The following is a 27,438-nucleotide window of genomic DNA, read 5'->3' as shown; positions in this document are numbered from 1 at the left end:
GTCTAACCCTGAGTCCAGACAAGTCACTCACCTGGCACAAGGTAAGCAGAAAACAGTCCACAGGCTGCTCTCAGCAGTTTCCTTACAGTTGACAGGGATCCATCCAGGTGGAGTACTGCTGCCTGGCGGTGGAGCCCAATGCCCACAGGCAGCAAAGCTGCCGCATAAATGGCCATTAGTTTCAGGAAAATGAGTGTCCCACATGTGATGTCCCCGGCCAGCCAATGAACAATGATTTCCCGGATGGCATCTAGGGGTATAACCACAAAAAAAAAAAAGTGACAGAGTTGGGGGTGTTCCACTGGACCCGCCCCGGTGTGGGGCGGGACAGGGCGGGGCGGGACAGGGGGCAAGACTGTAAATGGGTCGCGGGGGCGGCGGCGGCGACGGGAGGATGGCGTCCCTCGTTGCCCCGCTCCTCTTCTGCAAGTCTTTCCCTTGGTTCAGAATGTATAATACAGAAGTGCGGCTGGAGACATGCTTAGGAAAATAGAAACCTTCTGATGAGAAGACGCTCAAACGGAGACACACACAAAAACATGCAGATGTAGTCACGATTCCCATTCTGAAAGTCGTTTGGGGGGGGCCAGCTCTACTCTCTTCCTTTTCTAATGATATTTGTCCCTCACGAGGCACCGTTGAGTAGTCCCGGAGGCGTGACGAGGAGCGGAAAGCGAGAGGGGCGCTGTGGAGCTGGGGCTGCCGTTGTTATGGATGCCTGGGTCCGCTTCAGTGCTCAGAGCCAGGCCAGGGAGCGGCTGTGTAGGTGCGGCTGGAATAAGAATGAAGTGGGGGAGGGAGGGCCAAAGAAGACCCTTGTAAGACCTGGTCAGTTCACACTAAAGGGTCAAAAAGGGTCAACTCGGGCTACGGGGCCCTGGACGGATCTTGAGGCACAGATTAGAGCAGGCATGAAATGATTCATTTCTACTCACGGGAAGAATGGGGAAACTAAGGCACGAGAGGCCCAGCGCGGGTGGACGCTTAGGGTAGCGGTGTCTACATAAGACCTGCACTTCTCTCTCGGGGCGGTAGTGGAGTGAGGAGCATTTGCTCCGTGGTGGATAGCGATCTCAGAGCTGAGGAGTTTTCTAAGTTTCTGTGTGCCTTTATCCTGCTGTCACCCAGGAACTCCCCTGCCTCCCTCCTGTCTAATGGTGGCAGTTCAACTCGAGGTCCTTAAACTCTTTTGGTATACGTATTCTGAAGACGAATCTGCCCGCCAGTTATCCCCCAGTTCCTCACATATCACAGATTTGCTCTCCCTGGTGTGCTTGTGATGACCACCACCTGCCTTCACAGAGCTCTTCGGCCATCAGCATTGCCAAGTCTCTTATTTTCTCAACTCTTAGGTTGAGCCCAACTCCTAGGCTCCTTTTTATTCTTATGTCTTTCCCTTACCCTGGCTTGAAGAGAAACAGTGAGTTATGGACATGAAGAAAGGGAAAAGGAATGGTCTCGACCTGGAAAAAAGGAAGTCCATGCTTGCCTTTTGGAGGACATTTTTGAGCAGGAGGTTAGGAAGGGCTCCACCTTACCCTGCCTGTGTCCTCCTCCAGAGCCGCCCAGTACGCCTGCTCCCTTCTTGGCCACACACTGCAGAAAAGTGGGGCCAGTCCCGAGTTACAGAAACAGATTCGACAACTGGAGGGTCATCTGAGCCTAGGAAGAAAGCGTAAGTAACTGCCTTTCCATTTATTACCCCAACACTTCATCCGTAGCTATTCTCCCTTACTCCCTCCTTCAGATTTTTGACCTTTACCAGTTCTCCTTTATTTGGCCCTGCATTTATCCCCTATGTGCCTCCCAATGGAGATAAGAGAACAGGAGCTAGAGAGTAATGGAAAATTGGAGAGAATGGGGCAAGTTTAAGAAAACTAAACTACGATACAAATTAAAATTTGAAGTGAAAAAGAATGAACTATTACTTCTCTTTTTAAAAATTGTTATTTTTTTCTATCACTTGCTCAACTTTTATTTGCTTGCTTTTTCTCTTTCTTTCTGTTTTGCTCTTTGTTTGCCTCTCTGCTTCCAAATCTTTCCTCTTCCCCTGGTGATCCCCACAAGTTCTACGGCTGGGTACCTCAGCAGATGCCCTTGAGTCAGCCAAACGAGCTGTGCACTTATCAGATGTTGTCCTAAGATTCTGCATCACTGTTAGTCACCTCAATCGAGCCCTGTACTTTGCCTGTGACAATGTCCTGTGGGCTGGAAAGTCTGGACTGGCTCCCAGTGTGGATCAGGAGAAGTGGGTCCAGCGTTCATTCAGGTTTGATATCCTTTTATTCTACAAAACCTTTTGTATTCTCCTTACTGCATACTTGCATTTTATAAGAGAAAGATTTCTCAGGGGCGTCACAGAATGTACACATCTTAATCAGTCACTTGGCTTCCAATCTTTATTTAGATCTTAAACTATCAGAGAATAAGGGTTGGAGGCAGATGGAAGACAAACATTCTTCCATGATGAATGATTAAGATTGAGGAAGATATTATATGGCTTTAATTCTGCTTCTATTTATACTATAGATCAGTGATACTCAACCTTTTTCATTTTGTGGTGCACATAAACTAATTACTAAAATTCTGCAGCACACAAAAAATATAATTTTTGCTGATCTGGCCCCCAAAAAATAGGGATAATTCTGTCCAGTGAATACACCAGACAGCTATTGTTGTGTTGGCTGTTGTCATTTTTTTATTTGACAGTCTAAGAGAAGAGAGTTATTGCCCCTGACTAAATAGTTAGGTACTGCATGTTTTAAAAATTCTTGCGGCACACTGATTGAAAATTGCTGCCGAGCCAAACAGACATGAGGTAGTCATATATTAAAATAAATAAACACCAAATCACATATTTGTGGAAAAATACAGGGAGTTATGAGATATATAACAAGAGGAGCTAATTTAGATAGAAAAATCAGGAAAGAATTCTTTGAGAAAGTAATATTTTAGTTCAGACCTGAAGTTTAAGTAGAAGTTAGACAAAGCAAACAGTAGCCAAAAGGCCTTTCCAAACAGAAAATAGCATGCTTGAAGACCCTAAGCCAAAAAAGACTTTGGGGAATTAGGAAAATAGAAAGAAAGTCAATGTAATAGATAGGATTGATGATAGGGATCAATGATTCATGACAGGCCTTTTTAGGCAGTGATAAGATATTTTGTTTAGTTTTTAAAAAACATTTTATCCTTAGTAAAATGGGTTCTGAGTAGGGATGGAACATAATTGAAAATTGTGTTTAAATAAGTGTTCTCATGCTGCAGTGTGGAAAATGGATTGATGGCAGTGGGCCAAAAGAGGAGATGTCTTTTTTAAAAAATATATTTTATTTATTTATTTTCAGAGAGAGGGGAAGGGAAGGAGAGAGGGAGAGAAACATCACTGTGTGGTTGCCTCTCATGTGTCCCCCACTGGGAACTGGCCTGCAACCCAGGCATGTGCCCTGACAGGGAATCAAACCATGATCCTTTGGTTCACAGGCTCACGCTCAATCCACTGAGCTACACCAGCCAGGGCAGGAGATGTCTTAATATGGCCAAAAAATGATGTTGGCTTCAACTAAGGATCTGGCTAATAATGAAGGTGGAGATAAATATGATTTGGGAATAAATTATAGTAAACATATCATCTGTATTTTATTTTATTTTTTGCTATGATTCTCTTTGTCCTTTTAGATTATATTGGTATCTTTTTATCTCCATTTATACATTGCTTTTTTCTTCATCTTTTTCAGTGATTTATAGCTAGAACATGTCATATGATGTATGAGGGCTGGGGACAGAGGCATGATTGAAGCAGTATGAAAAAGCACCTACCTAGAAGAGTCTATATGCCATGTTTATTCATTTCATTCAACAAATATTTGTCAAGCTTTTACAATATGCAGGTGACTGGTCTAGACACAGGGATACAATGGTAAAGATAAATAAGGTCCCTGCTCCTATGGAGCTTACATTGTAATGGGAGGAGACATAAAGAACAAATAAGAAAAATATCAGATAGTGGTAAATTCTATTCAGGAAATTAAAATAGGGTCATGTGGTAGAAAATAAATGACTAGCTACTTTAGAATGGGGGATCAGAGAAGGCCTCTCTGAAAAGGTGACATTTAAGCTCAGACCCAAAGAGGAAGAAAGAGCCAAACAAGTGAAGATTTTGGAAGCAGAATATTCCAGGTAGAGGGATATGGTAGTGTAAAGGTCTTAAAGCAGGAACAAGCTTGATGGCATCAAAATATAGAAAGAAACATGGGTGGAGCATAGTGATTGAGGGAAAGATTTGTATAATGTGGAGTTAGAGAGGCAGAGTCAGGTGTTGAGGTCTGAAAGTCTGTCTATCTAAGCCTGTGTGAGTTACCTAGATTTTATTCTAAATGTGACTGGAAGGAAACCATAAAGAGTTTTAAGAAGGAGAGTTTATGCCACATACTATGTGAGATTAGACCATTGGGGGTGAGGGGCAAGGGTGGCCATAGAGAGACAAGTTAAAAGACTAAAGTAGTAGTTCCAGCAAGAGATGATGGTGGCTTATACTGTGGAGACAGAGTGTAACAGAGAGATGTGTTTAGATTCAGGATGTGTTTTGGAGGTAGGACAATTATATTGAGTACAGACCACTGTTGTGAGAGTAGATTAAAAATCAAAAACATAGCCCTGCCTGGTGTAGCTCAGTGGATTGAGTGCTGGCTTGTGAACCAAAGGGTCCCTGGTTCGATTCCCAGTCAGGGCACAGCCTGGGTTGTGGGCTAGGTCCCCAGTATCAGGTAGTGGGTGCATAATGATGCTCTCCCTGTCTTTTTCCCTCCCTTCCCTCTCTCTAAAAATAAAAGCTTTTTTAAAAGAATCAAAAACATAGACTGTTCTTAAGGAATTTATAATTTAACATATTTGACAAGCTGCTTAACACCTCTGAGCCTCTTTTTTTTTTTTTTTAAACAAAAGTATTGAATTTTCCCTAACTAGTGTGGCTCAGTTGGTCAGCCATTGTCCTGCAAAGCAAAAGACACTGGTTCCATTCCCAGTCAGGGTATCTGCCTACGTTGCAGGTTCAGCCCCCAGTTAAGTTGGGTGCAAGATGCAACTGATTGATGTTTCTCTTTTTCTCTCCCTCTCTTTCTCCCTTCTCCACTCTCTCTCTCTCTTTTGTTTTTAAGATTTTATTTATTTGTTTGTTTATTTATTTAGAGTGAGGGGAAGGGAGGGAGAAAGAGAGGGAGAGAAACAGCAATGCATGGTTGCCTCTCACTCACCCCATACTGGGGACCTGGACTGCAACCTAGGCATATGCCCTAACTGGGAATTGAACCAGTGACCCTTTACTTCAGAGTCCAATGCTCAGTCCACTGAGCCACACTAGCTAGGGCCCTTTCCCCCTCTCTGATAGATAGGTAAGTAGGTAGATAGATAGATAGATAGATAGATAGATATTTTTTAAAAAGTTGAATTTAAATTATCTATAATTTGACTTTTTGAAACAACCGAAGTTTGTTCTTTTAAAACAAATTTATATTACCATAACTCAAGTTGAATGTGTGTGTGCTGATATATTGCCAAGTGAAATCTGAGGTTGATCTTGGGAGATTTGATGATGCTCATGAATTTTAAGCCGGGATCTTAAGGTACATATAAATATGTTAGTTATAGAAAGGTCAAGGACATTTCTAATAGTGGGTACTAGCATTAACTTCTGATATTCTAATATGTAGTCTTATATTCTTATTATGGAGGAAAAAATGTTTGAGTGTTCTATTGGATATGCTAAGTAGGTGTATGTGTCCTTACTGACCCTTTTGTCCTGTGTATCTCAGGTACTATCTGTTTTCACTCATCATGAATTTGAGCCGTGATGCTTATGAGATCCGCCTACTGATGGAACAAGAGTCTTCAGTTTATAGCCGGCGACAGAAGGGTTCTGGAGCGGGAGTCACAGGAGGAATTGAAACTTGGGGATCTGGGGTTTCAGGAACTCCAGGAGGCCTGCGCCAACTGGCTCTGAAGCTTCAGCTCCAAGTCCTTCTCCTGGCTCGGGTCCTTCGGGGTCATCCTCCCCTTCTGCTGGATGTAGTCAGAAATGCTTGTGATCTCTTCATTCCACTGGACAAACTAGGCCTCTGGCACAGTGGCCCTGGCATTGTGGGGCTTTGTGGCCTCATATCCTCCATCCTGTCTATTCTCACCCTAATCTGTCCTTGGCTACGACTCAAGCCCTGATATTCTGGTAGGGGATAAAGAAGGAACCTGAATTGGAAAGATGAATCTTAGATTGTCCCCAATGTACCAGACTCATCCTAACTCTACTCCTTGCTTAAAGTTAAAATTGAGAGATTTAGGGGTAGAGGAAGGAGCTTTGGACAAAATGTGGTGAGGAAAGCTTACTTGGATAGTTAATAGTGCGATTCTGATGTTCGGATCTGCTGGAGCTTTTGTTCTTTTCCTCTTTCATTGTGTTGTCTGTGTCTCTCTTGACTCTTTTTACTTTGTCTTTCTTAAATCTGTTTAAGATTATGTTCTGTATTTCAGTCCCTGTCCTAGGAATTTAATCAGCAACAAAACTACTTTTTGGTAGGGGAGGTAAAAGGTATAGTCTGTAAGATTCTAATTGCCTTCTTTTACTCACAAAGGTGGCTTGTGGCAGATTTTACTACCTTCAGACTACAAATTATATAATTTTAAAGATTTTATATCCTGGTGGACTCTTCCTTCATGCACTAGAAGTGGTATGATGCTCTTCCTCATGTCTACCTTACCAACATCCCTCATGACTTGGCCCTTACCCTTCCCTCTATTCACATCTGCAGATTTCTGCTTATGTTTGATTTCAGGGCTTTGTTCACAATCTGTTCTTACTCCTTCTTTGCCTATCTAGAATGATGCCATGTCTAACATCTTGCTGTAAATATTGTACAGTGATTCTGTGTAAATAGTTAGGGCCCGTACCCACAATGGAGAACAAGCCTTCTAGGTCAGCAAATTAAAGATCAGTTTGTTCATTGATATTTGATCTGGTCCTATGTGTTCTTGTCACCTAAGGCTCCTGTTTCTGTCACTGTGGTTTGGATTTTCCATGGTATTAGCCACTGCATCATCACTCACAGATGAGCACCTAAACTATGCAGGGCATAATACTAGGTGGTAGAGATACAAAAAGCTTAATGCCACAGTCCTAACATTAGACATTTATAGCCTAGTTGAGAAGATCAAAATCTAATGTTAAAGTAATTATACTGTTTCCACAAATCACATCCCATACCAGTTCATAGTTTATAGTCCCTCCAAAAACTGTAATGCCACAAGGCAGCACAGGCTGAGTCACTAACAGAACAAAGTGGAGTGGGCTGGTAAGGCTTAGTTTGTGGGTTGGCTGTGTCTTCACATGTTGGGGTCCCCTTGGTGGGTGGGGAAATCAAACCACTGTTATTATAGTTCTTTTATTTTTCATACCTCAAGTTGGGATAAATAGGGTTAGGTAGTAAAAAAACTATCTCTCATTCCTACTTAATATTCCAAACCCAAAGAAAGTATTATGGCCTGGAAACAACAAAGAATATGAGAGAGAGAGCGCATGCACAAGCGAGCAGAAATTCTCTGTAATTGTGCTCTTTTTGAACATGGAGATGATGCCTCCAGAGGGCAGCACCGAGGCAGAGAACTAGACTAAGATCACAGTCTTTTTCCTCTGGGGCTTCCCACAGTTTCCAAACATTGCTCCTCCCGTTCCTTCCAACTTTATTTTTAGCTGGCAGTGGGAGGGGGCAGGATGGGAAGGAAACTAAAGGAAACAGAAAAGGAGAGGGACACAGGCACAGAGGACTTTTTACACGGCCAAACAACCTGGCATGGAGCTGCCCCTCATCCCTCACCTGTTCTTGCCCCTGATGTTCCTGACCGGTGAGGGAGCTTAACTTCTTGGTTTCTGACGGGAATTGAAGATACATGGATTGTTAGGTATTGGGACCTCAGGGTTAAAATTCCTTGGGAGTTAGGGTGAGAGATGAACACCAATTATCCATTGCTAGTGTGTGTCTGTATGCATGTGTGTTTGCATTCTTATGCCCACACTGTATGACTGCTTCAATATTGAGATTGTCAGAGCCTTGTGTAAGATTTGTGTCCAGTTATGTAAAACCTATGTTGTAAGCCCCAGAGAAGTTAGGGAACTAAAAAGAAACATGATGTGATCTTCCACATGGCTAAAGTGATTCCTTTTATACTCCTCCCTTCCTCTCCCTATTCTTGGTGGTCACTGGGGCCTGAGGCATAACTGACTACCTTTGTGGTCAGAACTCTGGGTTTATCTAACCGATAAGCTACAGTTTCTAGTCGTATAACCCTGCCAGTTTTCTGGAGGCAAAAAGGCTCATATACAAAACACCTCTTTAAAAATGAGCATGGTTTGAGACATAGGTACAGCCATTGGTAGTAGGGGTAGTGGGGTGGCCTAATTGGGGAATGCTTGAAAGGAAGGAACCAAGACACATGGGAGAGACCACAGGCCTGGAATTTTTCCTCAGCAGTGCCCTGTAATCTTCGTTTCCTAAAATACCAGCTCTGATTTTAAAGGGATAGGAGGGGAGAATTAGCAAGGACATAATTGGGGGGTCTTTAGAATGGGTTGGGAGTTAAGGGAGAAATGCTGGTAGGCACGGGGCAGCTGGGAGGGTGGGTGAATTTAGAAAAGAAGCTGGTTGTGGGAAACTTTAGGGTGAAGGAAGACTTACTAAGGATGAATAGCAAACCACGTGTGTGGGCAGGCGAGTGACCCCACCCAGTTAATTACCACTGAGGTTTTCAGGGTTTCAATCAACCAGAGACCTAGACATCGGAGAATCAGAGTGAACTCGTAACAATGACCCTGGGAATCAAGAGGAGAAAGAAAAAAGAGACGCAGACATTCAGTGTTCTTCATCTCCTCCTGTTCTCCCTGTGGTCCTTATTTTGGGGAGAATTTGAAAAGCAATACTTGTTCTGGGGCTGCAGACAGACTCTCTCCCTTGTCTGACCCTCACAGGTTGGGGAGGAGGATGTATAGGAGAAATGATGTGGAGTAGAGGAACTTGACCCAGACATGTCTGTAATTGAGATTTCAGGGATTGGAATGGAAATTCAGCTGTGCACTAGCATGGCAGATGGCCACAGGTTAGATAGCTGAACCCAAATACAAGATCATTTTTGGTTGGAGCTCTGAGTGCATGACATTGACGGAGGCCAGGACAGCTTGTGAGTAATAAGCAGAGAGACAGACTATCAAAACATTTCCTTCACAGCTTCTCTCTGGTTGTGCCCCTCTGGGCATTCATTAGCCTCTCTGACTGTTTCCTGCTAACCTTATGATCCTGGTCCCTTAGGTCTCTGCTCCCCCTTTAACCTGAATGTGCGTCACCCACGCCTATTCCCAGGGCCACCCGAGGCTGAATTTGGATACAGTGTCTTACAACATGTTGGGGGTGGACAGCGATGGTGAGGAGGAAACTAGAAGGTCATGGGACTGGGACTCTGATAGAGCTATTAAAGGGGAGGCAAGATAGATGGGAATCTAAACTAAACTGGACTTTTGGAAGTGGCTGGGGCTCTAGATTTGCCACCCCTATGCACCTTCCCTCTGATCTATCTCAAAGGTCAAGTTCACACTATGCTTATGTTCATGTCCTCCGCCAGGATGCTGGTGGGTGCTCCCTGGGATGGGCCTTCAGGTGACCGAAGGGGAGATGTTTATCACTGTCCTATAGAGGGCTCCCACAATGCCCCATGTGCCAAGGGCCACTTGGGTAAGAAGATTCCTCATTCTTCCACTCCTAACCCCTAACCTTTATATGCTATTAACTTTGACCCCTTATACCTCACATTAACTGCCCCCATCCTGCATACTCCCTGCCCCTGACTTACTTCTGATCTCTTCTCATACTCTTTTAAAATCACCCTGAATTCAAGCAAACCATCTATGATTCCATGATCTCATTTTCTTCCATTCCCCCTCTAACCAGGTGACTATCGACTGGGAAATTCATCTCGTCCTGCTGTGAATATGCACTTGGGGATGTCTCTATTAGAGACAGATGGTGATGGGGGATTTATGGTGAGCTAAGGAAAGGGTGGTAGCAGGGTCTCTGAAGGTTTGTGGCAGAGAAAAGAGCAGTATGTTAAGGGAAACTAGTCTATGTGGAGGGGTCAAGGAGTTAAAAACCCTAGAAAGTAAGGAGGGGAATCTTGAGGAGTGGCTCTCAATGCCTCTTTCTACTAGGAACATGATCTGAGGGTTCCCTCTCAACCCAAAAGTAACTGTCCTCCACCTGTCCCCAGGCCTGTGCCCCTCTCTGGTCTCGTGCTTGCGGTTCCTCTGTCTTCAGTTCTGGTATATGTGCCCAAGTAGATGCTTCATTCCAGCCCCAGAGAAGCCTGGCACCCACTGTACAACGTAAGAAGAAGGGCATGAAGATTCAGTCCTCAGAATGGGGTGCAGGGTGGGAAAAAGATGGGGCATCAGGGTATGATGCTTGACAGGAGGTCTGAATGCCTGTCCTCATTGCTGCCTAATATACTTGCATAAGCTCCATGTTTCCTAACAGATTAAAATTCAGACTCAGCCAGGGCATTAAGACTCCATGAATCAATCAAACCAACTTCAAAAACTTGACTCTCACTATATTCCTCCACACCCTGGGTTACAGCATCTACTTCACCATTCTCTAATGTGTCATCTATTTTGTACCTCCATCTCCCTTTATTTACCAAGTTCTTCACCAAAAAGCCTTTTTTAAATATTCAATTTTTTCAAGTATCTTCATTCTTCAATATCTTCTCAGTTGCTCCCTCCTTTGATTGCTTGCCAATGGAACTGACTTTCATTTGTTCTCCCACAGCATAGAGTGGTACTATGTTTCTACCTAGCGCTTAGTTCTTTATTTATTGTTTTTTTAGTAATTTGCATGTATGTCCATCTCCTCTTTTATTCATTTCTACATTTACCAGGCGCCTAGCATACTACCTTCTTTGCATGTCAGAAATGCCTAATAAATGTTTAAGTTGAGTGTGCCCTCTTGTACCTCTTTTCTTATTGTCTTCATGCTCAATATCCTGTACCCCTCTGCTCTCTATCACCATACTGCTCCTCCTAGGCTGCCCTACATACATGGATGTTGTCATTGTCTTGGATGGCTCCAACAGCATCTACCCCTGGTCTGAAGTTCAGACCTTCCTACAAAGACTGGTAGGAAGACTGTTTATTGACCCAGAGCAGATACAGGTAAGAGAAGGCAGTAAAGATGGGCTTGGAGGGGAGAGACCTCTCTCCCTCTCTTTCTTTCTCTTCCTCCCTCTCTCTCTAGAATCAATAAACATATCCTCAGGTGAGGATTACAAAAACTTTTTTTTGATGTAGATAGTATCTTCAGTAATATCCATATGCTCATCTACTCTCCCTCACATACTTTCTTCTCCGTCTCCACCTTCATATACACATTTCATTTGACTATACACTTTATTCTCAGGTGGGCCTGATACAGTATGGTGAGAACCCTATACATGAGTGGTCCCTGGGAGATTTCCAAACCAAGGAAGAAGTGGTGAGAGCTGCAAGAAACCTGAGTCGACGGGAGGGCCGTGAAACAAAAACTTCTCAAGCAGTAATGGTGGCCTGGTGAGGCACTGGGAAGGAAACGCATGGGAGGCTAGAGAGAGGAGGGCCTGGAAGGGTTAGGGGAGGGTTTGGAGTGCAGGTTGTACTTCTCAAGATGCTGTGCCTGTTTACTTGTGTGAACACTAATGGTAGGTGGGGGAAAGCTAAGTTAGCTTTCATTGCACTCCCTCTTATCATATTTCTACAAAATATATGTGTCTTTATCTCTTCATATTTCTGCTTTATTTCTCTGCAGTCATAACTAACTCTCTCTCTCATTCTATTCCCACTTTGATTTTGGCCCTCAGATTCTCTACTACTCATGTCCCAGCTCATTTTCCAAACATGATTTAAACTCATTCTAGGGAAGACTAGCCTGACCTGACTATTCTTCTTTATTGTACATCCCCTTAATATTTGTCCTCCCAAATGTACTATTTGCTAAATTAATCTAGGAATAAATGAATTTTATACTTATTTGCATTGATGATATGCTGCTCTATATGTTCTAAGCCATTCAAGCATTTGAGCTCTTACTGTGTGCCAGTCTCCATGCTAGATGCTGTGGGGGAGATAGTCTAAAAGGCAAGGTGCCTGACCTTGGTGAACTGTTGATGCTGTCAGGTCATGTGCATGTGTGTCTGTGTATCCAATCATAACTCCTAATCTCAGCACAGAAGGATTCAGTCAGTTCCATGGGGGCCGACCTGAGGCTGCCAGGCTACTGGTGGTTGTCACTGATGGAGAATCACATGATGGAGAGGAGCTTCCTGCAGCACTGAAAGCCTGTGAGGCTGAAAGAGTGACACGCTATGGGATTGCGGTAATATTTGGAAGATCTGGAAGAATGGAGGGTGTGGGGATGGTGACAATGAGGATTGGGAACTTGAGAAAAATGGGCATGAGCCACTTCCCAGATATCAGCCATATTTCCCTTCCTTCATTTTAGTTGGCTGTGTTCTGTACCAGCTCTAACATGTCACTCCACACAACTAACAGACTCCACCTTTATTTCTCCTGACTCTAGGTCCTTGGTCACTACCTTCGGCGGCAGCGAGATCCTAGCTCTTTCCTATGGGAAATCAGAGCTATTGCCAGTGATCCGGATGAAAGATTCTTTTTCAATGTCACAGATGAAACTGCACTGACTGACATTGTGGATGCATTAGGAGACCGGATTTTTGGCCTTGAGGGTAATGATTACCCTTGAAGAAGTGGAGGACAGGGTAGGGGGAGTTCTGGAGTGTAGGTGGGGTTTTGGAATGAGTTCAGTAGGGCCAAGGAGGGAACTGTCTTCCCTGATATTACCTCAATATTTTCTCATGTTCAAGGGTCTCATGAAGAAAATGAAAGCTCCTTTGGTCTGGAAATGTCTCAGATTGGTTTCTCTACTCATCGGCTAAAGGTTGGACAGTCTGACCCCTCCATGACACCCTGAACCTCTGACTCCTTTCAGCCTCTGACTAAGGCAACTTCAACCCCAGGGCTTTTCTATATTCCTTCTTTAACCAATATCCATCCCGATCTGCTCATGTCTTTCAAACTGACTCCAGCATACCCTCAGTGACCCTGTCACTCCTGGAGAGTTTTTTTTCTTATTCCCCACTGTCTTTCCAGTGACCCTATCTGATTCTTCTCTACAGGATGGGATTCTCTTTGGGATGGTGGGGGCCTATGACTGGGAGGGCTCAGTGTTATTATGGCTTGAAGAAGGTCACCGCCTTTCTCCCCCACGGATGGCCCTAGAAGATGAGTTCCCCTCTGCATTTCAGAACCATGCAGCCTACCTGGGTGAGTAGTAGAGAATTGTAGAGGATTGGAAGTTGGGGGAATGCTTCCCCAGTGTGGAGTATGAGGTATTTCCTCTTAATTCATGCAGTTTCTCAATGATCTCCTACTACTCTCCTTGGGACCTTTTCCTATGCCTTTAGGGAACCTTCGTACTCTGACCCCATCTTCTTTTCCTTTCACCCCTGATCCCTTGCCCATTTCTAGGTTACTCTGTTTCCTCCATGCTTTTGCGGGGTGGACGACGCCTCTTTCTCTCAGGGGCCCCTCGGTTTAGACATCGAGGAAAGGTCATCGCCTTCCAGCTTAAGAAAGATGGGGCTATGAAGGTCACCCAGAGCCTCCAGGGAGAGCAGGTAGGCAATGGAGGGCAGGACCCTTGGATTCCAAGGGAAATTTAGCCTGTAGGGGAAGATAGTAAAGGCACAAGCGAAAGGCCTGAAAAGCCCGAGCTGAGTTCTGGTTGCCAGAGCCTGTTAGGGCTGTGAGGACCAGACTGACAGGATGATGGGTGCTTCCCACTTGTTCACAATCACCTTCCCTTTTCTCTGGGATACCTACTCCCCACCACTCCCTAGATTGGCTCATACTTTGGCAGTGAACTCTGCCCATTGGATATGGATGGGGATGGAACAACTGATGTCTTACTTGTGGCTGCTCCCATGTTCCTGGGACCCCAGAACAAGGAGACAGGACGTGTTTATGTTTATCTGGTGGGTCAGGTGAGGCTTGCTTGGATCCTCCAGAACAGGTTTCCGGGGGTGGAGGGAGGAAGGGAAGGCACATACATTTGAGGGCTGGCTGAGAGGTTGGGACTATCAGAACAGCATCTCTCTTCTCCTCACCTCCACCAGCAGTCCTTGCTAACACTCCAGGGAATGCTTCAGCCAGAACGCCCACAGGATGCTCGATTTGGCTTTGCTATGGGTGCCCTTCCTGATCTGAACCAAGATGGTTTTGCTGATGTGGCTGTAGGGGCACCCCTGGAGGATGGACACCATGGAGCACTGTATCTATATCATGGGACCCAGAGTGGAGTCAGGCCCCATCCTGCTCAGGTCAGGAGTGCCCAAAGCAGGGGCTTGTTGGGAGGAAGGGAAAGGGAGTTGTGTTCTTTGCTTATCAATGCTCCCCTAACTTGAGACCCAAACTGAACAAATGCTTTCTTTTTTATCAGTACAGAATTCCCCTCCTTACCCATAGGGGATACATTCCAAGACCCCCCAGAGGATTCCTGAAACTGCAGATAGTACCAAACTTTATATGTACTCTGTTATATGTTTGTTCCTATACCTCCATACCTGAGATAAAATTTAATTTATAAATTAGGCACAGTAAGAGATTAACAACAATGATAAAACAGAACAATTATATCAATATACTATAATAAAAGTGATGTGAATGTGGCATTATTAAATTAAATAAAGGTTACTTCAACACAGCAGTGTGATACCTCAACTGTTGGTCTGATAGCTAAGACAGCTATTAAGTGACTAATAGCAGGTAGCATATACAGTGTGGATACGTTGGACAAAGGAATGATTCATGTCCCAAGTGGGACAGAGTGGGATGGCTTAAGATTCCATCCACTACTCAGAATGGCATACAGTTTAAAACTTATGAACTGATCACTTTTGGAATTTTTTCATTAAATATTTTCAGACCATGAGTAACTATGGGAAACAGCAGAAAGTGAAACCTTGGATAAAAGGGAAAATATTGGGTTAAAAGGTGAGGTGGTGGGGTAGGATACAGGTTCCTATACTAGGGACTCCTGAATACAGAAAAGTTTCTCTTATTCCTTCCCATGTCTGATGAAAGAATTAAGAGCCAGGTGGGAACCCTGAGAAACCAGGTGTGTGAGTCTTGGCTCAGTCTCTCCTTTCTTCCTTTCAGCGGATTGCTGCTATCTCCATGCCACAGGCCCTCAGCTACTTTGGTCGAAGTGTGGATGGCCGGTTAGATCTAGATGGAGATGACCTGATAGATGTGGCTGTGGGTGCCCAAGGGGCAGCTGTCCTGCTCAGGTGAGTGGTCCCATCTCAGGTAACAGTGAACAGCATAGCATAACTGTTAAAAGCCAGAGATTTGGAGTCACAGGCTTAGATTTGGATTTCTTGATCAACTTAATCTGTGTCTCCATATCCTACTTTTTAAAATGGGAATAAGAATAGTACCTACCTTATAGGCTTATTGTGAAGATTAAATGAGATAATTCATGTAAAGATCTTAACACAGTACCTAGCACATAGCAAGTAGTTATTTAATGTTAGCTATTATCTTCTGTCAGAATGTTATGGTGAGGGTGACACATGTATGCTTAGCCCATCATTCCTTCGTTTCACCTCAAGGAGGCAAACACTGGGAAGTGCCTTTCTCAAGGGCTTTTCTCCTACTGCTAGAATTTCTTTCCCACCCTGTTCCTAGCTCCCTGCCCATTGTTCATCTGGCTCCTTCATTGGCTGTGACTCCCCCGGCCATCAGTGTGGTTCAGAGAGACTGCATACGTAGAGGCCAGAAGGCAGCCTGCCTCTCTGCAGCCCTTTGCTTCCAAGTGACCTCCCATACTTCTGGCCACTGGGATCGCCAATTCCGTGAGTGATTACAGTGGATCCTAGACAACTCTCAACCCCTTGCCTGACTTGGTCTCTGGATCTTCTTCACCCTTATTCTTGCCTGCCCCATTCAGATATGCAGTTCACAGCATCACTAGATGAGTGGACAGCTGGGGCCCGTGCAGCATTTGATGGCTCTGGCCAGAGGCTGTCCCCTAGGCGACTCCAGCTCAATGTGGGGAATGTCACTTGTGAGCAGCTGTACTTCCATGTGCTGGTGAGGAGGGAATAGGAGCTACTTTGCATCAAGGCCTGGGAGTGAGGGGATGCCTGTGTCAGAGGAGGAATTTATGCTGGATTTTTAGAAATTCAGACTTTGGAGTCAGGCTGATTTGGATTTGAATCCTAACTCTGCCACTTACCATCTGTGCAATCTGGAAAGTCACATAAGCTGCAAACCACAGTTTCCTTGCCTGCAAAGGGAGATGATAATAATAATAACTGCATGGTAGAAGTGGTATTAGAAGTAAATGTGATAGTATTAATAAAACCTTAAGACAGTGCCCAGCATACAGAAAGTACTCAGAAAAGAAAAAAATAAAGAAGGAAGGAAGAAAGGAAGGAAGGAAGGAAGGAAGGAAGGAAGGAAGGAAGGAGCAAGAGGAAAAAAGAAAGAGAGAAAGAGAGAGAGGAAAAAAGTGCTAAGTAAATGATCATTGCAGTGATCACATTCTGCCAGGGGCATGGGTTGTACAATTCACCCTGACTCCCCATGATCTTCAACTCTGGTTTCCCTTAGGACACATCAGATTACCTCCGGCCAGTAGCCTTGACTGTGACCTTTGCTTTGGACAACACCACAAAACCAGGGCCTGTGCTGGATGAGGGTTCACCCACCTCTATACAAAAGCTGGTCAGCAGTGCCAAGCCCTGCCCTGCCCTTGGGCCCCAATACTGCCCTTTTTAGTGAATTCAAGAGAAATGGGAGGGAAGAGACCTGAGATCACAGTGAAATCTGACCTTGGCACTCACTCTTCTCTTTTCACTTTTCTTCCAGTTGCATTCCTTTCTCCTTGCTTTCTCTCTCCCTCAGGTCCCCTTCTCAAAGGACTGTGGCCCTGACAATGAATGTGTCACAGACCTGGTGGTTCAAGCTAACATGGATATCAGAGGCTCCAGGTGGGATGGGCATGAACTGGCCAAACCAGGGTCAACTGAGAGACTGGAAGGGACTAGAATGAAGCTAGAAGGTTGTTCCTTGCCCAGGAAAATAGAAGTGGGACTTTTGTCATTCATTCAACTCCTGAGTTCTCCCTTATCCACCACTCCTAGGAAGGACCCATTCGTGGTTCAAGGTGGTCAGCAGAAAGTACTGGTGTCAGCAACTCTGGAGAACAGGAAGGAAAATGCCTACAACACTAGCCTGAGCCTCAGCTTCTCTAGAAACCTCCACCTAGCTAGTTTCACTCCTCAGGTACCCTTGGGGGAAGGGTTTTTGGAGAAGTTGGAGGAGAAGGAGGAAGAAGACTGGGGTGTTATCCTTAGCTATAAGGGGTCTCTAGAGAAAGACTCAGGGTTTAGAAGCTGTGGGCGGGAAAGCAGTTACAGTCCCAGCTCCAGCCTCCACCCCTATTTCTCTGCTCTCAGAAGGACAGGCCAATGAAGGTGGAATGCACAGCCCCTTCCCTTCATGCCCATCTCTGCAGTGTAGGACATCCTGTCTTTCAGACTGGAGCCAAAGTAAGTTGGGGCCTAGGATGAAAAAGGAGCTCTATGAGAGAGCAGGGGCTGGAATCTCTAAGCTCTACCAGAGAGCTTAGAGAAGGAGGCACACAAGGGCTCCTGTTCCCTTGTAGTTGTCCCATGAATAAGAATCTACCGTGACCCATGTCCCCAGGTGACCTTTCTGCTAGAATTTGAATTTAGCTGCTCCTCCCTCCTGAGCCAGGCTTTTGTGAAGCTGACTGCCACCAGGTGAGAATGATGGGAACGCCCTCCTAGCCCCCTTGTACTGGGTCTTGGTTGTTGTGGTGGTATGAGTGTTAGGGGAGGAGGGAATATGTAGCATTGACTTCTCCACTCCAGAAAGGGGTGTCTGAGACAGGATGTCAGCCTCTCCCCCATGACCCTACAGTAATAGCTTGGAGAGAAATGGAACCCTTCAAGATAACACAGCCCAGACCTCAGCCTACATTCAATATGAACCTCATCTCCTCTTTTCTAGGTATGTCTCTGTCCTTCTTTGGGACTTCCCCACCCTGTTCTGACCCCAGACTCATACTGTGTGTTTCCACCTCTCCCTCCACATGCTTCATTGTTTCCCAAAACCCAAATCCATTGTTTCCCTTAGGGCTGCTCCATCTTTTTGCCCTCAATCCCACTCACATGAAACCTTCTCATTTAAGCATCTTATTTTCTTCCTAGGTATAGGGCTTTGCTGGGCTCTAAGAATTGGAGTGGGGGTAAGGGAATGGGGGATGTGGCCATAAAGTTTATTAATTTGTGCCATGTCCTATTTCTATCTTCTCTATGTACCCCCATCTCTTTATCTGTGTGGTGGCTCAGCCTTCCCTGAATCTATAGAGTCTGGCAGAAATAATGCCTTCTTGAGTGTGGTTGGTAGGGAAATAATATGAGTGTAATAATTTATAGTTTTAATTTGAACATATCACCTAAAATATCATATGGTGTATTTGAGTGATATTGCTTAGAATTTTGTAATTAAAAAGGGGCGTTATTTGTGCCAGACGCTGTATATATGTATGCTGACCATGTGCCTCTTTGTCTGTGCCATGGCTGTGATCATGTACTTCCTGACTTGGTGTTCATGAAGTGAGTCCACTCTGCACCGCTATGAGGTTCACCCATATGGGACTCTGCCAGTGGGTCCTGGCCCCGAATTCAAAACCACTCTTAGGGTGAGAAGCTGGAGGGGCCTTGGTATGAGCAGGGGAAGGGAGAGGTGGAGGAGTCCTGGGGAAAGAACAGGAAGAGTCTTATATTTCAATAGTATCTAGGATAAAGGGGAACAGATGAGGAAGGGGCTTCTGTCTCTTGCCTCCTGCCTCTTCTCATTTCCAATTCTCCCATCAGGTTCAGAACCTTGGCTGCTATGTGGTCAGTGGTCTCATCATTTCAGCTTTCCTTCCAGCTGTGGCCCATGGGGGCAATTACTTCCTGTCACTGTCTCAAGTCATTTTTAACAATGTGAGTCTGGGCGAGAGGTATGTAGACTGGTGGACTCACAAGTTCCTTATCTGCTGGATTACTGCTCTTAGGGCCCTTCCCCCAAGGGGACCTTTCTTTTACATATGTGGCTTCTTTGAGAAGAAAGGGATTATTGCCCCATCACAAAGAGTATGGGTAGTATGCTGTTGCTGAACCTGGAGTAGCTGGCCTCTCACCATCAAGAAGTCTCTCAAGTTTGATCTTCTTCTAGGCAAGCTGCACAGTGCAGAACCTGACTGACCCCCCAGGGTCCCCTGTACATCCAGAGGAGCTTCAGCATACAAGCAAGCTGGTATGAGTCACAAGAATGTGAAAAATGTGTCCAGAATGGGAAAGTAGAGTTTCGAGCCTTGGGATTGGGGGTAGAACCTGAAGTGGTAAATGGGGGAATCTTTCCACCCCAGGTCCTGATCTGTCTCTCTCTTCTGGTAGAATGGGAGCAATACTCAGTGTCAGGTCGTGAGGTGCCACCTTGGGCGGCTCACAAAGGGGACCGAGATCTCTGTTCGACTGCTGAGGCTGGTTCACAATGAATTTTTCCAGAGGGTAAACCTTTTATTTTCTACTACTCTCATCTTCTGCTCCTATCTGGAACTTGAGAATAGGCTTTGGAGGTAAACAGACCTGTGTTCAAGTTCCACTATGCCTCTTATACTAGGCTGTTGGACCTTGAGCAACTTATTTCATCTTTCTAAGCTTCTTTTTTCTTATCTCAAAAAATGGAAATGATAATACTACTTTAAGGAGTTGTAAAGAATAAATGAACCCTAGCTCACTGGACTGAGTGTGGGCTGCAAACCAAAGGGTCACCTGGGGTTTGATTCCCGGTCAGGGCACATGCCTGAGTTGTGGGCCAGCTCCCCAGTAGGAGGACGGGTGAGAAGCAACCACACATTGATGTTTCTCTCCTTTCTCTCTCCTTCCCATCTTTCTAAAACTAAATAAATTAAATTTTTAAAAAAAGCCCTGGCTGGTGTAGCTCAGTGGATTGAGCACAGGCCTGCAAACCAGAGGATCACAGTTCGATTCCCAGTCAGGGCACATGCTTGGATTGCAGGACAGTTCCTGGCAGGGGACACACGATACATTGTGTGTCCTCAGCAGAGGCAACCATACATTGGTATTTCTCTCCCTCTCTCCTTCCCTTCCCCTTCAAAGATAAATAAAAATAAAATCTTTAAGCTCTGGCTGGTGTAGCTCAGTGGATTGAGCACAGGCCTGCGAACCAGATGATCGCAGTTTGATTCCCAGTCAGGGCACATGCCTGGGTTGCAGGCCAGTTCCCGGCAGGGGCCAGTTCCCAGCAGGGGATGCATGAGAAGCAACCATACATTGATGTTTCTCTTCCTCTCTCCTTCCCTTCCCCTCTAAAGATAAATAAATAAATATTTTTTTAAAAAATAAAATAAAATCTTTTTTAAAAAGCTACCTATTATCCTCTATTTATCATCCCTTACTGCTATACCAATAATCAATCAACATTGATAGGATACCTAGATTAAATCAATTAATAATCCATCAAGTGCCTACTATATAAAAGATCCTGTACAGACACCAAGGAGAATATCCCCAACATTTAGCACCATGCCTAACTCATCGTAGTGACTTAATGCATTTTTGTTAAGTGAATGAACAAATAGTTGATATTATATGCAGCATATATATTGGGGTGGTCAAAAGTAAGATTATATAGTTGAAAGGGATCTAGATTATGAAACTTCTCTAAAGCTAAGGAGATAAAATTCAACTTAATATGATTGGCAATTAGGAGTCATTGTGAATTCCTGAGCAGGGAAATGACATCTTAATAATAACAGTTGCATTTAATGCTAGGGGTTTTTACTGTATATCCGTATATACCATCTACTTTGAATAACACAATATTTCTAGGATATAGGCATAAGTTTTAGGGAAGTAAACTCCAACAGTTCATTCCTCTCTAAGTCTGCTTATCTCTTTAGTATACTGTTTTTCATTCATTCATCTATTAATAAAGATTTATTGAAGCCCTGGCTGGTGTAGCTCAATGGATTGAGCGTGGGCCTGCGAACCACACGATCGCAGTTCGATTCCCAGTCAGGGCACATGCCTGGGTTGCAGGCCAGTTCCCAGCAGGGAACTCACAAGAGGCAACCATACATTGATATTTTTCTCCTCCTCTCCTTCCCTTCCCTTCGCTCTTTTTTTAAATATTTCTTTTCTTTTAAATTTATTTATTTAGTTGTTGTTCAAGTACAGTTTTCTGTCTTCTACTCCCATCCCAGCCCACCCCCCCACAATGCTCCCCACCTGCCCCCCATTTTCACCCTCCTTAGTTTTTGTCCATGTGTCCATTATACTAGTTTCTGTAAATCCTTCCCCTTTTCCCCTGAAAGTCCCTTCCCTTTCCCATCTGGTCACTGTCAGCCTGTTCTGTATTTGAGTGTCTTTGGTTATATTTTCCTTGCTTGTTTGTTTTGTTGTTTAGGTTCCTGTTAAAGGTGAGATCATATGGTATTTGTCTTTCACCGCCTGGCTTATTTCACTCAGCACAATGCTTTCCATTCCATCCATGCTGTTGCAAAGGGTAGGAGCTCCTTCTTTCTTTCTGCTGCATAGAATTCCAGATGTGCATTTTTTCCCCTCGCTCTTAAAATAAATAAAATCTCATAACAAGACAAAACAAAACTTCAACCTAAAGGAGGGGTAGGGGTTAGCCAAAGAAAAGGAAGCTGAATGTATTTTTTTTTAAAGATTTTATTTATTTATCTTTAGAGGGGAAGGGAAGGGAAGGAAAGGAGAGAAGGAGAGAAATATCAATGTATTGTTGCCTCTTGTGAGTCCCCTGCTGGGAACTGGCCTACAACCCAGGCATGTGCCCTGACTGGGAATTGAACCACGATCGTGTGGTTCGCAGGCCCGTGCTCAATCCACTGAGCTACACCAGCCAGGGCTGAATGTATTTTAGGTAGAGCCAACAGCACAATGAAGGGCTGGTGGCTTTTCATTCATTACCCTTCCTCTCTTTCCCCTTTGATCTCCAACCTTTTCTTCTCATCTTGATGGTCCTGAAATTGTGTCTCTCAGCTTCATCTCTGGTGTTGGGGTTTCAGTTGTCCCACTACCTGATGATGGCTCACTTTAAATGTCTTCATATCCACTTGTTCCACAGATCAAATTCAATTCTCTGACAGTGGTCAGCACCTTTGAGTTGGGAACTGAGGAGAACAGTGTCCTTCTGCTAACTGAAGCTTCTCGTTGGAGTGAGGTGGGTCTGGAGGATGACTTTGAGAGTTGTGAAAAGTAAGGGTGGGGATGGGGTAAGGACACCTGTGGGCTTTTTTTCAGAACAGAAATGTCTTTATTAGGCAGCAATCAGGGAGTCAGAAGTGATAAATCAGAATGCCAGGGTCCCAGGGGCTAAATGGTAATGGAAAAAATACAATAAAAATGAACTATTAAAAAAAAAAGAGCCCTGGCTGGTGTAGCTCAGTGGATTGAGCACAGGCCTGCGAACTAGAAGATCGAGGTTCGATTCCCAGTCAGGGCACATGCCTGGGTTGCAGGCCAGTTATCAGCAGGGGATGTAGTTCCCAGCAGAGGTGCGCACGAGAGGCAACCATACATTGATATTTCTCTCCCTCTCTTCTTCCCTTCCTCTCTAAAGATAAATAAATAAAATCTTTAAAAAAGAAAAAAGAATGCTAGCATCTCATTGCCTCCATTCCTGCCTTAGTTTCATTCCTTTTAGTCTTCTATTTTGAGGCTGGCTTTGCTACAATGTGGGATGACGCTAGCTGGGTGAAAGGGTGCAAGTACAAAACAATTTTCTCCTTATAGAGCCTCCTGGAAGTGATTCAGACCCGACCTGTCCTTATCTCCCTGTGGATCCTTACTGGCAGTGTTCTGGGAGGGCTGCTGCTGCTTGCTTTTCTTGTCGTCTGCCTTTGGAAGGTAAGCATGGCTGGCTTTAGTTAGAAGTGTGGGGCATGGTGCCCATGAGTTAAGGGATCCTTGATTATAACAGGGAAAACAGTTTGTGCCGGGTGTCATGCCTGGATCTCCTTTTCTGTACTCTACAAATATTGGTTGAATTAAACTAAGCCAAACAAAATAAATTTGAACCTCATATTTGGAAGCAGAACAAAAGTGAAAACTTTAGATATGTCTGAGAGCTGTTGGCAAGGTCCCCGGGCAGGGCATTTGACTATAACTCTTATCTCTTCCCCTACAGCTTGGCTTCTTTGCCCGTAAGAAGATTCCCAAGGAAGAAAAAAGAGAAGAGAAATTAGAGCAATGAATGTGGAATAAAGCCTGAGAAAGTCCTTTCTGGAAGCCTCTCCAAAAGACTTGCAAAAGAGTGGAGGGTTGGGGACTCAGGGGACAGCAATAAGCCTCTGGGTTATCTCCCCAGACCTGAACCCTGGCTTGACTTTTGAGTCATGAGGAAGCTGCTGGCAAGAGATGAGGCCTTACCTCAGGCAAGAAGGGCTAATACCCAAACTAGGAACACTCCTGCTGTTGCTTTACTCCTCCTGATTCTGGTTCCACAGCCAATACTGGGGCCTTTTTCCCTATCCTCAGGAATCAAGAATTTTTTGTCTAGGTCCCTGATTCCTTTCAGATTCCCTCCACATCCCCCCTCACAACTTGGAAAGGATGAGGGTTATCTTCCTCTATTCCCTGCCTCTCACCTTCCTGCCTGCTCCCACTCCACAGGAGGGAGCTGATGTTGGCTTGAAAGAAGTAAAGTCAACATCTGCTGCTTTCCTCTGGAGTCTGGCCTCTCAGAAAGCCAGTTGAGGGGAGTCAACAGGAAAAGAGGAGGGAGCGGGAAAAGCCACAGGAGACATTCTGTATAATTCCAAGAAACAGAGAAGCCTTTAAACAGGCAACTGCCGCCGCGCCGCCCCGCCCCCACCCCCGCCCCGAAACCTGAGACTTCACGGTGCACTAGCCCATCCTCCGGTGCTAGTGAAACTGAGTGCCTCTGGCATGCTGGGTATGGGTTTCCCAACTCTCACCATTCCCGGAGAGCAAAGCAAGGTCCCCGATTCTCTGGAGCCAGGGGCCCCCAAGTGGCTAGAGCTGGAATAGCAGAGAAGACTATACCTCAGCAGTATTTTCTCCTCTCAGGCTTCAGACTCTCTTGAGCGCTCTATAAACTACAGAGAAGGGAAATGATGGCTATTTGATGGTGGGAAACCCTTTCAACTTATCAGCTTTGGGAAGCAGCCATGAAGTCTGAATAAATGGGGTCTGCATTAAGGAGGAAGCTGAAGTGAGTGGCCAAAGGTCTCTGGGGAGCAAGCCTTTCATTGTCCAGCACTGGTTGGTTAACACAAAATGCTCCTAGGAAAATGCTTCTAGGGCAAATTTAGTCATACTTTGTAGGACTTCTCTGTTGGAATCACTTCTCCAGCCTCTGCCTGATGTTTACCAGAAATTCTCGAGTTAATTTCTATCACTGGATTACCCCCAAATCCTTCCCATTTGTTGGTCATGACCAGTTAAGGGAATTGGATTCTCATCAACAAGTGGGCAGCTTATATTTCTTTCTTTGAATACCAAAGTCAGTTATTGGTCTCTAGAGTGCAGCACCCATTTAGAGTTGAGAAGAGAGGAGACCTGATCAGGCATTTGACTAGCAGACACAGAACCTGTCCTCCAGGACAGTTCCTGAGGCCAACAATGTTTATTTTGGCATGTCTCTGGTCTTTGGCATTGTCTCTGTTTTCCAGTGTGGTGGACAATATATCAGATGGCCAGAACAAATAAAATTCAGTGTCAAATGACTTCTGGCTCTGTTCGAGTTGCTAGGATATGGATTGCTCAGGAATGATGAGAGGTGATTCTTGGTTCCCCTGAAGTGAGACCTTATATAGTTGAGTCCCTGGAAGGTAAAGTTATGAAATATTTGAGGTGTTTTCTGTGACTCATCCATTGGAGTGGTGCTGTAACCTTCTGTGTAAAATGTGTAGGTGTTATAAATACATAGGCCTAGATTGAAACCCCAAATCTGCCATTTATTAGCTGTATGGCCTTGGGCAAGTCATGACTATCCTAAGGCTCAGATAACAACATTAGGCTGTGTATAACTGTAGTTAAGAATGAAAACAGGCTTGGATCTAATCTAAGCTATATTACTTAAATCTTTGGCTTTGAACAGATTTAACTTCTCTAAGTCTTGGCTTTCTTGCCTTTAAATTTATAAGGGTTGTAAGGACTTAATTAGATAATTAAAGTAAAGTGAGCATATGATAAGTACTCATAAATGGTCATTGTTGTTATAAAAATATTTAGTTATTAAATAATCTACCCTACCATGTGTTGTACAGATAGAATGGGAGGTATATTGAAGCACCAGGTAATGCTCCTGGTCTGCAACTCACTTTCTCTTCATAGACCCTGAACATTTGTTTCTTCTAGGTGCCATAGTCCACTACCACTAACTCTTACCCTGAGCCTCATCCCCTTTGAAATAAGCCTTCATGTGCACTTCAGTAGACTAAGGTGATAATTAGCTATTTAACTTGAGATTCTAATGGTAGAAATCAAATCTATTTTATTTCTTTAGACACCCAGGGTTCTCCCAGTACCCTCAAGGAATATGTGCACCTCAGTAATGGCCTTCTAGAGATCATGTTTCTGCCTTTGTTACCTGACTGACAATGGTGGCCTGTCTGACCTATTAGGCAGGAAAAACTATTTTGTGGCAAGCTGATGAGTTATTTTGTGGCAGGAGGAGTCCATGGTGGCCCTTGAGTGCACTTGATATGGACAATAGTTTAACCTCTATAGAACATACTATTTATAGGGCTGGTAATGAGGCCATGGTTATAATCCTTGAGGACTGGTTCAATCTAACTCTTTATCCGTGTGAGCAAAAGAGCAACTTTTAGTATTCTTATCCATCTAGAGATCCCTGTCCTCTCTATCCCTCAGTTTCAGAGTGGTACATTTTTTTTTTCAGAATGGGATTTTCTTTTACTCCAACCTATTCTTCAATAAGCCTGGCACCTTTTCCTTTGGAACAAAGCCAGTTTGATAAACACCTGTAGAAACAACAGGCTCTCTCCATACACATATGTTCTTTCCTTTTTTCCCATTGTTGTGCCTTCATTTCTTCAATCATTCATTCATTCATTCATTCACTCATCAGACATTAAGCACCTAATATGTGCCAGGCAATGAGAATAATATAAAATACAACTCCTACCATCAAAGAACCCAGTTTAGTAGGGAAGACAAGATGTAAACAAATAATAGCAAATACAGAGAGGTGGTTGCTGTATAATATGGCAGAAGTAAAATTGTATCACACAATTTGGCACAATTTTTTGAGGTGTGTTTGTAGGCGGAGGGTGGTAGCAGGGTTGCAAGGAAAAACTTTACAGGAAAAAGAAAAACATTTGGCTTGAGGGACCACCAAGTGTGAGAGGAGGCATTCTGGGAATGATTACCAGTAATCGCCAGTCTGGAAGGAAATTGTAATAGACTAGAATAGACTGAGCATTGAACTGTGAGGGTAGTAGTAGAAGAGACTGCAGAAGGCAGGGTGCAGCTCTTGGTGAGCCTTATAAACCATGTTAAGCATTTTCAGCTGTATCCAGTAGGCTATCTTATGCATTTGAGTGGGCTGGCTCTGGCCGCCAGGTGGAGAAAGGAGAGATAGATAGACCGGTTGCCTGCGACTGACTGTTCAAGTCAGAATTGCTGATTTTTCAATTTAAAGAGTAGTAGAAATTGTATTTTGTTTTTAAAGAACGGGGAGGGGTGCTTAAAATAATTCTTTCCTCTCCCTCTGCCTTTTCTAATTTACAACTTTTTTAGAAGGTTAAACCTGATCCCCTTTCCCTCAAGTTTGGTTTCCCAAGTTGAGAGGAGTCATGCACTATGCACACTAAAGTCTCCTCCCATTTCCAAACTGTTCTCTTTAAATCCTCTTTTGTGCTAGTCTTTGGCTGGTGAATGGGGGAGGAAGCAGAGGTCAATTAAGTTGACCAAAGGTTTCGGATATAATGAAAGCGCCGTCACCAGTGGTTAAACAAGGCAGTCGGCTAAAGCGGCGAGCAGGGAGAGAAGCCAGGCCTGCCCCGCTCTTGTAGCCGCGCTTTGAGGATCCCGGCTCCGGGGGGGTCTAGGGTGGAGCTGCCGCCTGAAACTGCGGAGAGGGGCGGGGCCGGGAGAGGAGTTTTAGTCGAAGCTAGCCGGGTTCTCTCTGTTACTGAACAGGTTCGAGTTAGGGGAGGGTTCGGTTTGGGAGAGCAGGGTTGG

At 44.5% G+C, this 27,438-nt stretch overlaps 2 protein-coding genes across 7 annotated transcripts; both read left to right on the top strand.

Moving 5' to 3' along the window:
• Nucleotides 1–658: 658 nt before the first annotated feature.
• Nucleotides 659–6,995, top strand: PEX11B (peroxisomal biogenesis factor 11 beta). Its single transcript, XM_037039084.1, has 4 exons — nucleotides 659–766; nucleotides 1,560–1,675; nucleotides 2,068–2,269; nucleotides 5,808–6,995. Exons 1-4 carry the CDS (start codon nucleotides 711–713, stop codon nucleotides 6,208–6,210), a joined length of 777 nt encoding a protein of 258 aa, XP_036894979.1. The 5' UTR covers nucleotides 659–710; the 3' UTR covers nucleotides 6,211–6,995.
• A 698-nt stretch (nucleotides 6,996–7,693) lies between these two features.
• Nucleotides 7,694–24,946, top strand: ITGA10 (integrin subunit alpha 10). 6 transcript variants are annotated; one of them, XM_037039077.1, is made up of 30 exons: nucleotides 7,789–7,887; nucleotides 9,345–9,456; nucleotides 9,655–9,764; nucleotides 9,981–10,072; nucleotides 10,297–10,411; nucleotides 11,112–11,239; nucleotides 11,484–11,632; nucleotides 12,284–12,434; nucleotides 12,639–12,804; nucleotides 12,943–13,016; nucleotides 13,255–13,402; nucleotides 13,607–13,755; nucleotides 13,978–14,121; nucleotides 14,254–14,457; nucleotides 15,296–15,426; nucleotides 15,827–15,993; nucleotides 16,089–16,231; nucleotides 16,754–16,867; nucleotides 17,048–17,133; nucleotides 17,287–17,428; nucleotides 17,602–17,694; nucleotides 17,852–17,928; nucleotides 18,089–18,178; nucleotides 18,788–18,872; nucleotides 19,048–19,161; nucleotides 19,394–19,474; nucleotides 19,615–19,728; nucleotides 22,334–22,429; nucleotides 23,002–23,115; nucleotides 23,396–24,946. In XM_037039077.1, the coding sequence occupies exons 1-30, from the start codon at nucleotides 7,836–7,838 to the stop codon at nucleotides 23,459–23,461; spliced, it is 3,507 nt and encodes a 1,168-aa protein (XP_036894972.1). In that variant the 5' UTR covers nucleotides 7,789–7,835; the 3' UTR covers nucleotides 23,462–24,946. The 6 variants fall into 6 exon arrangements, with proteins under 6 accessions (XP_036894971.1, XP_036894970.1, XP_036894969.1 ...); XM_037039075.1 differs by having other exon boundaries at nucleotides 7,764–7,887; nucleotides 14,257–14,457; nucleotides 17,048–17,428; XM_037039074.1 differs by having other exon boundaries at nucleotides 7,764–7,887; nucleotides 17,048–17,428; nucleotides 17,605–17,694.
• The last annotated feature ends 2,492 nt before the right edge of the window (nucleotides 24,947–27,438 follow it).

This window comes from Sturnira hondurensis, unplaced genomic scaffold, assembly GCF_014824575.4.
Source record: "Sturnira hondurensis isolate 20B ecotype Veracruz unplaced genomic scaffold, ASM1482457v3 Scaffold0024990, whole genome shotgun sequence".
Taxonomy (NCBI): Eukaryota; Metazoa; Chordata; class Mammalia; order Chiroptera; family Phyllostomidae; genus Sturnira; species Sturnira hondurensis.
The sequence above is the reverse complement of the archived record's forward strand: the minus strand, read 5'-3'. Positions and strand labels throughout refer to the sequence as shown.

What these genes read in the sequence shown, in the direction of transcription:
- PEX11B (XM_037039084.1), top strand. Translation starts at nt 711, where the DNA reads ATGGATGCCTGGGTCCGCTTCAGTGCTCAGAGCCAGGCCAGGGAGCGG. An exon ending in TCTGAGCCTAGGAAGAAAGC is followed by an intron (nt 1,676 to 2,067) that starts GTAAGTAACTGC and finishes GATCCCCACAAG; the next exon opens with TTCTACGGCTGGGTACCTCA. An exon ending in TGGGTCCAGCGTTCATTCAG is followed by an intron (nt 2,270 to 5,807) that starts GTTTGATATCCT and finishes TGTGTATCTCAG; the next exon opens with GTACTATCTGTTTTCACTCA.
- ITGA10 (XM_037039072.1), top strand. Translation starts at nt 7,836, where the DNA reads ATGGAGCTGCCCCTCATCCCTCACCTGTTCTTGCCCCTGATGTTCCTG. An exon ending in TTGACCCAGAGCAGATACAG is followed by an intron (nt 11,240 to 11,483) that starts GTAAGAGAAGGC and finishes CTTTATTCTCAG; the next exon opens with GTGGGCCTGATACAGTATGG. An exon ending in ACAATGAATTTTTCCAGAGG is followed by an intron (nt 19,729 to 22,333) that starts GTAAACCTTTTA and finishes CTTGTTCCACAG; the next exon opens with ATCAAATTCAATTCTCTGAC.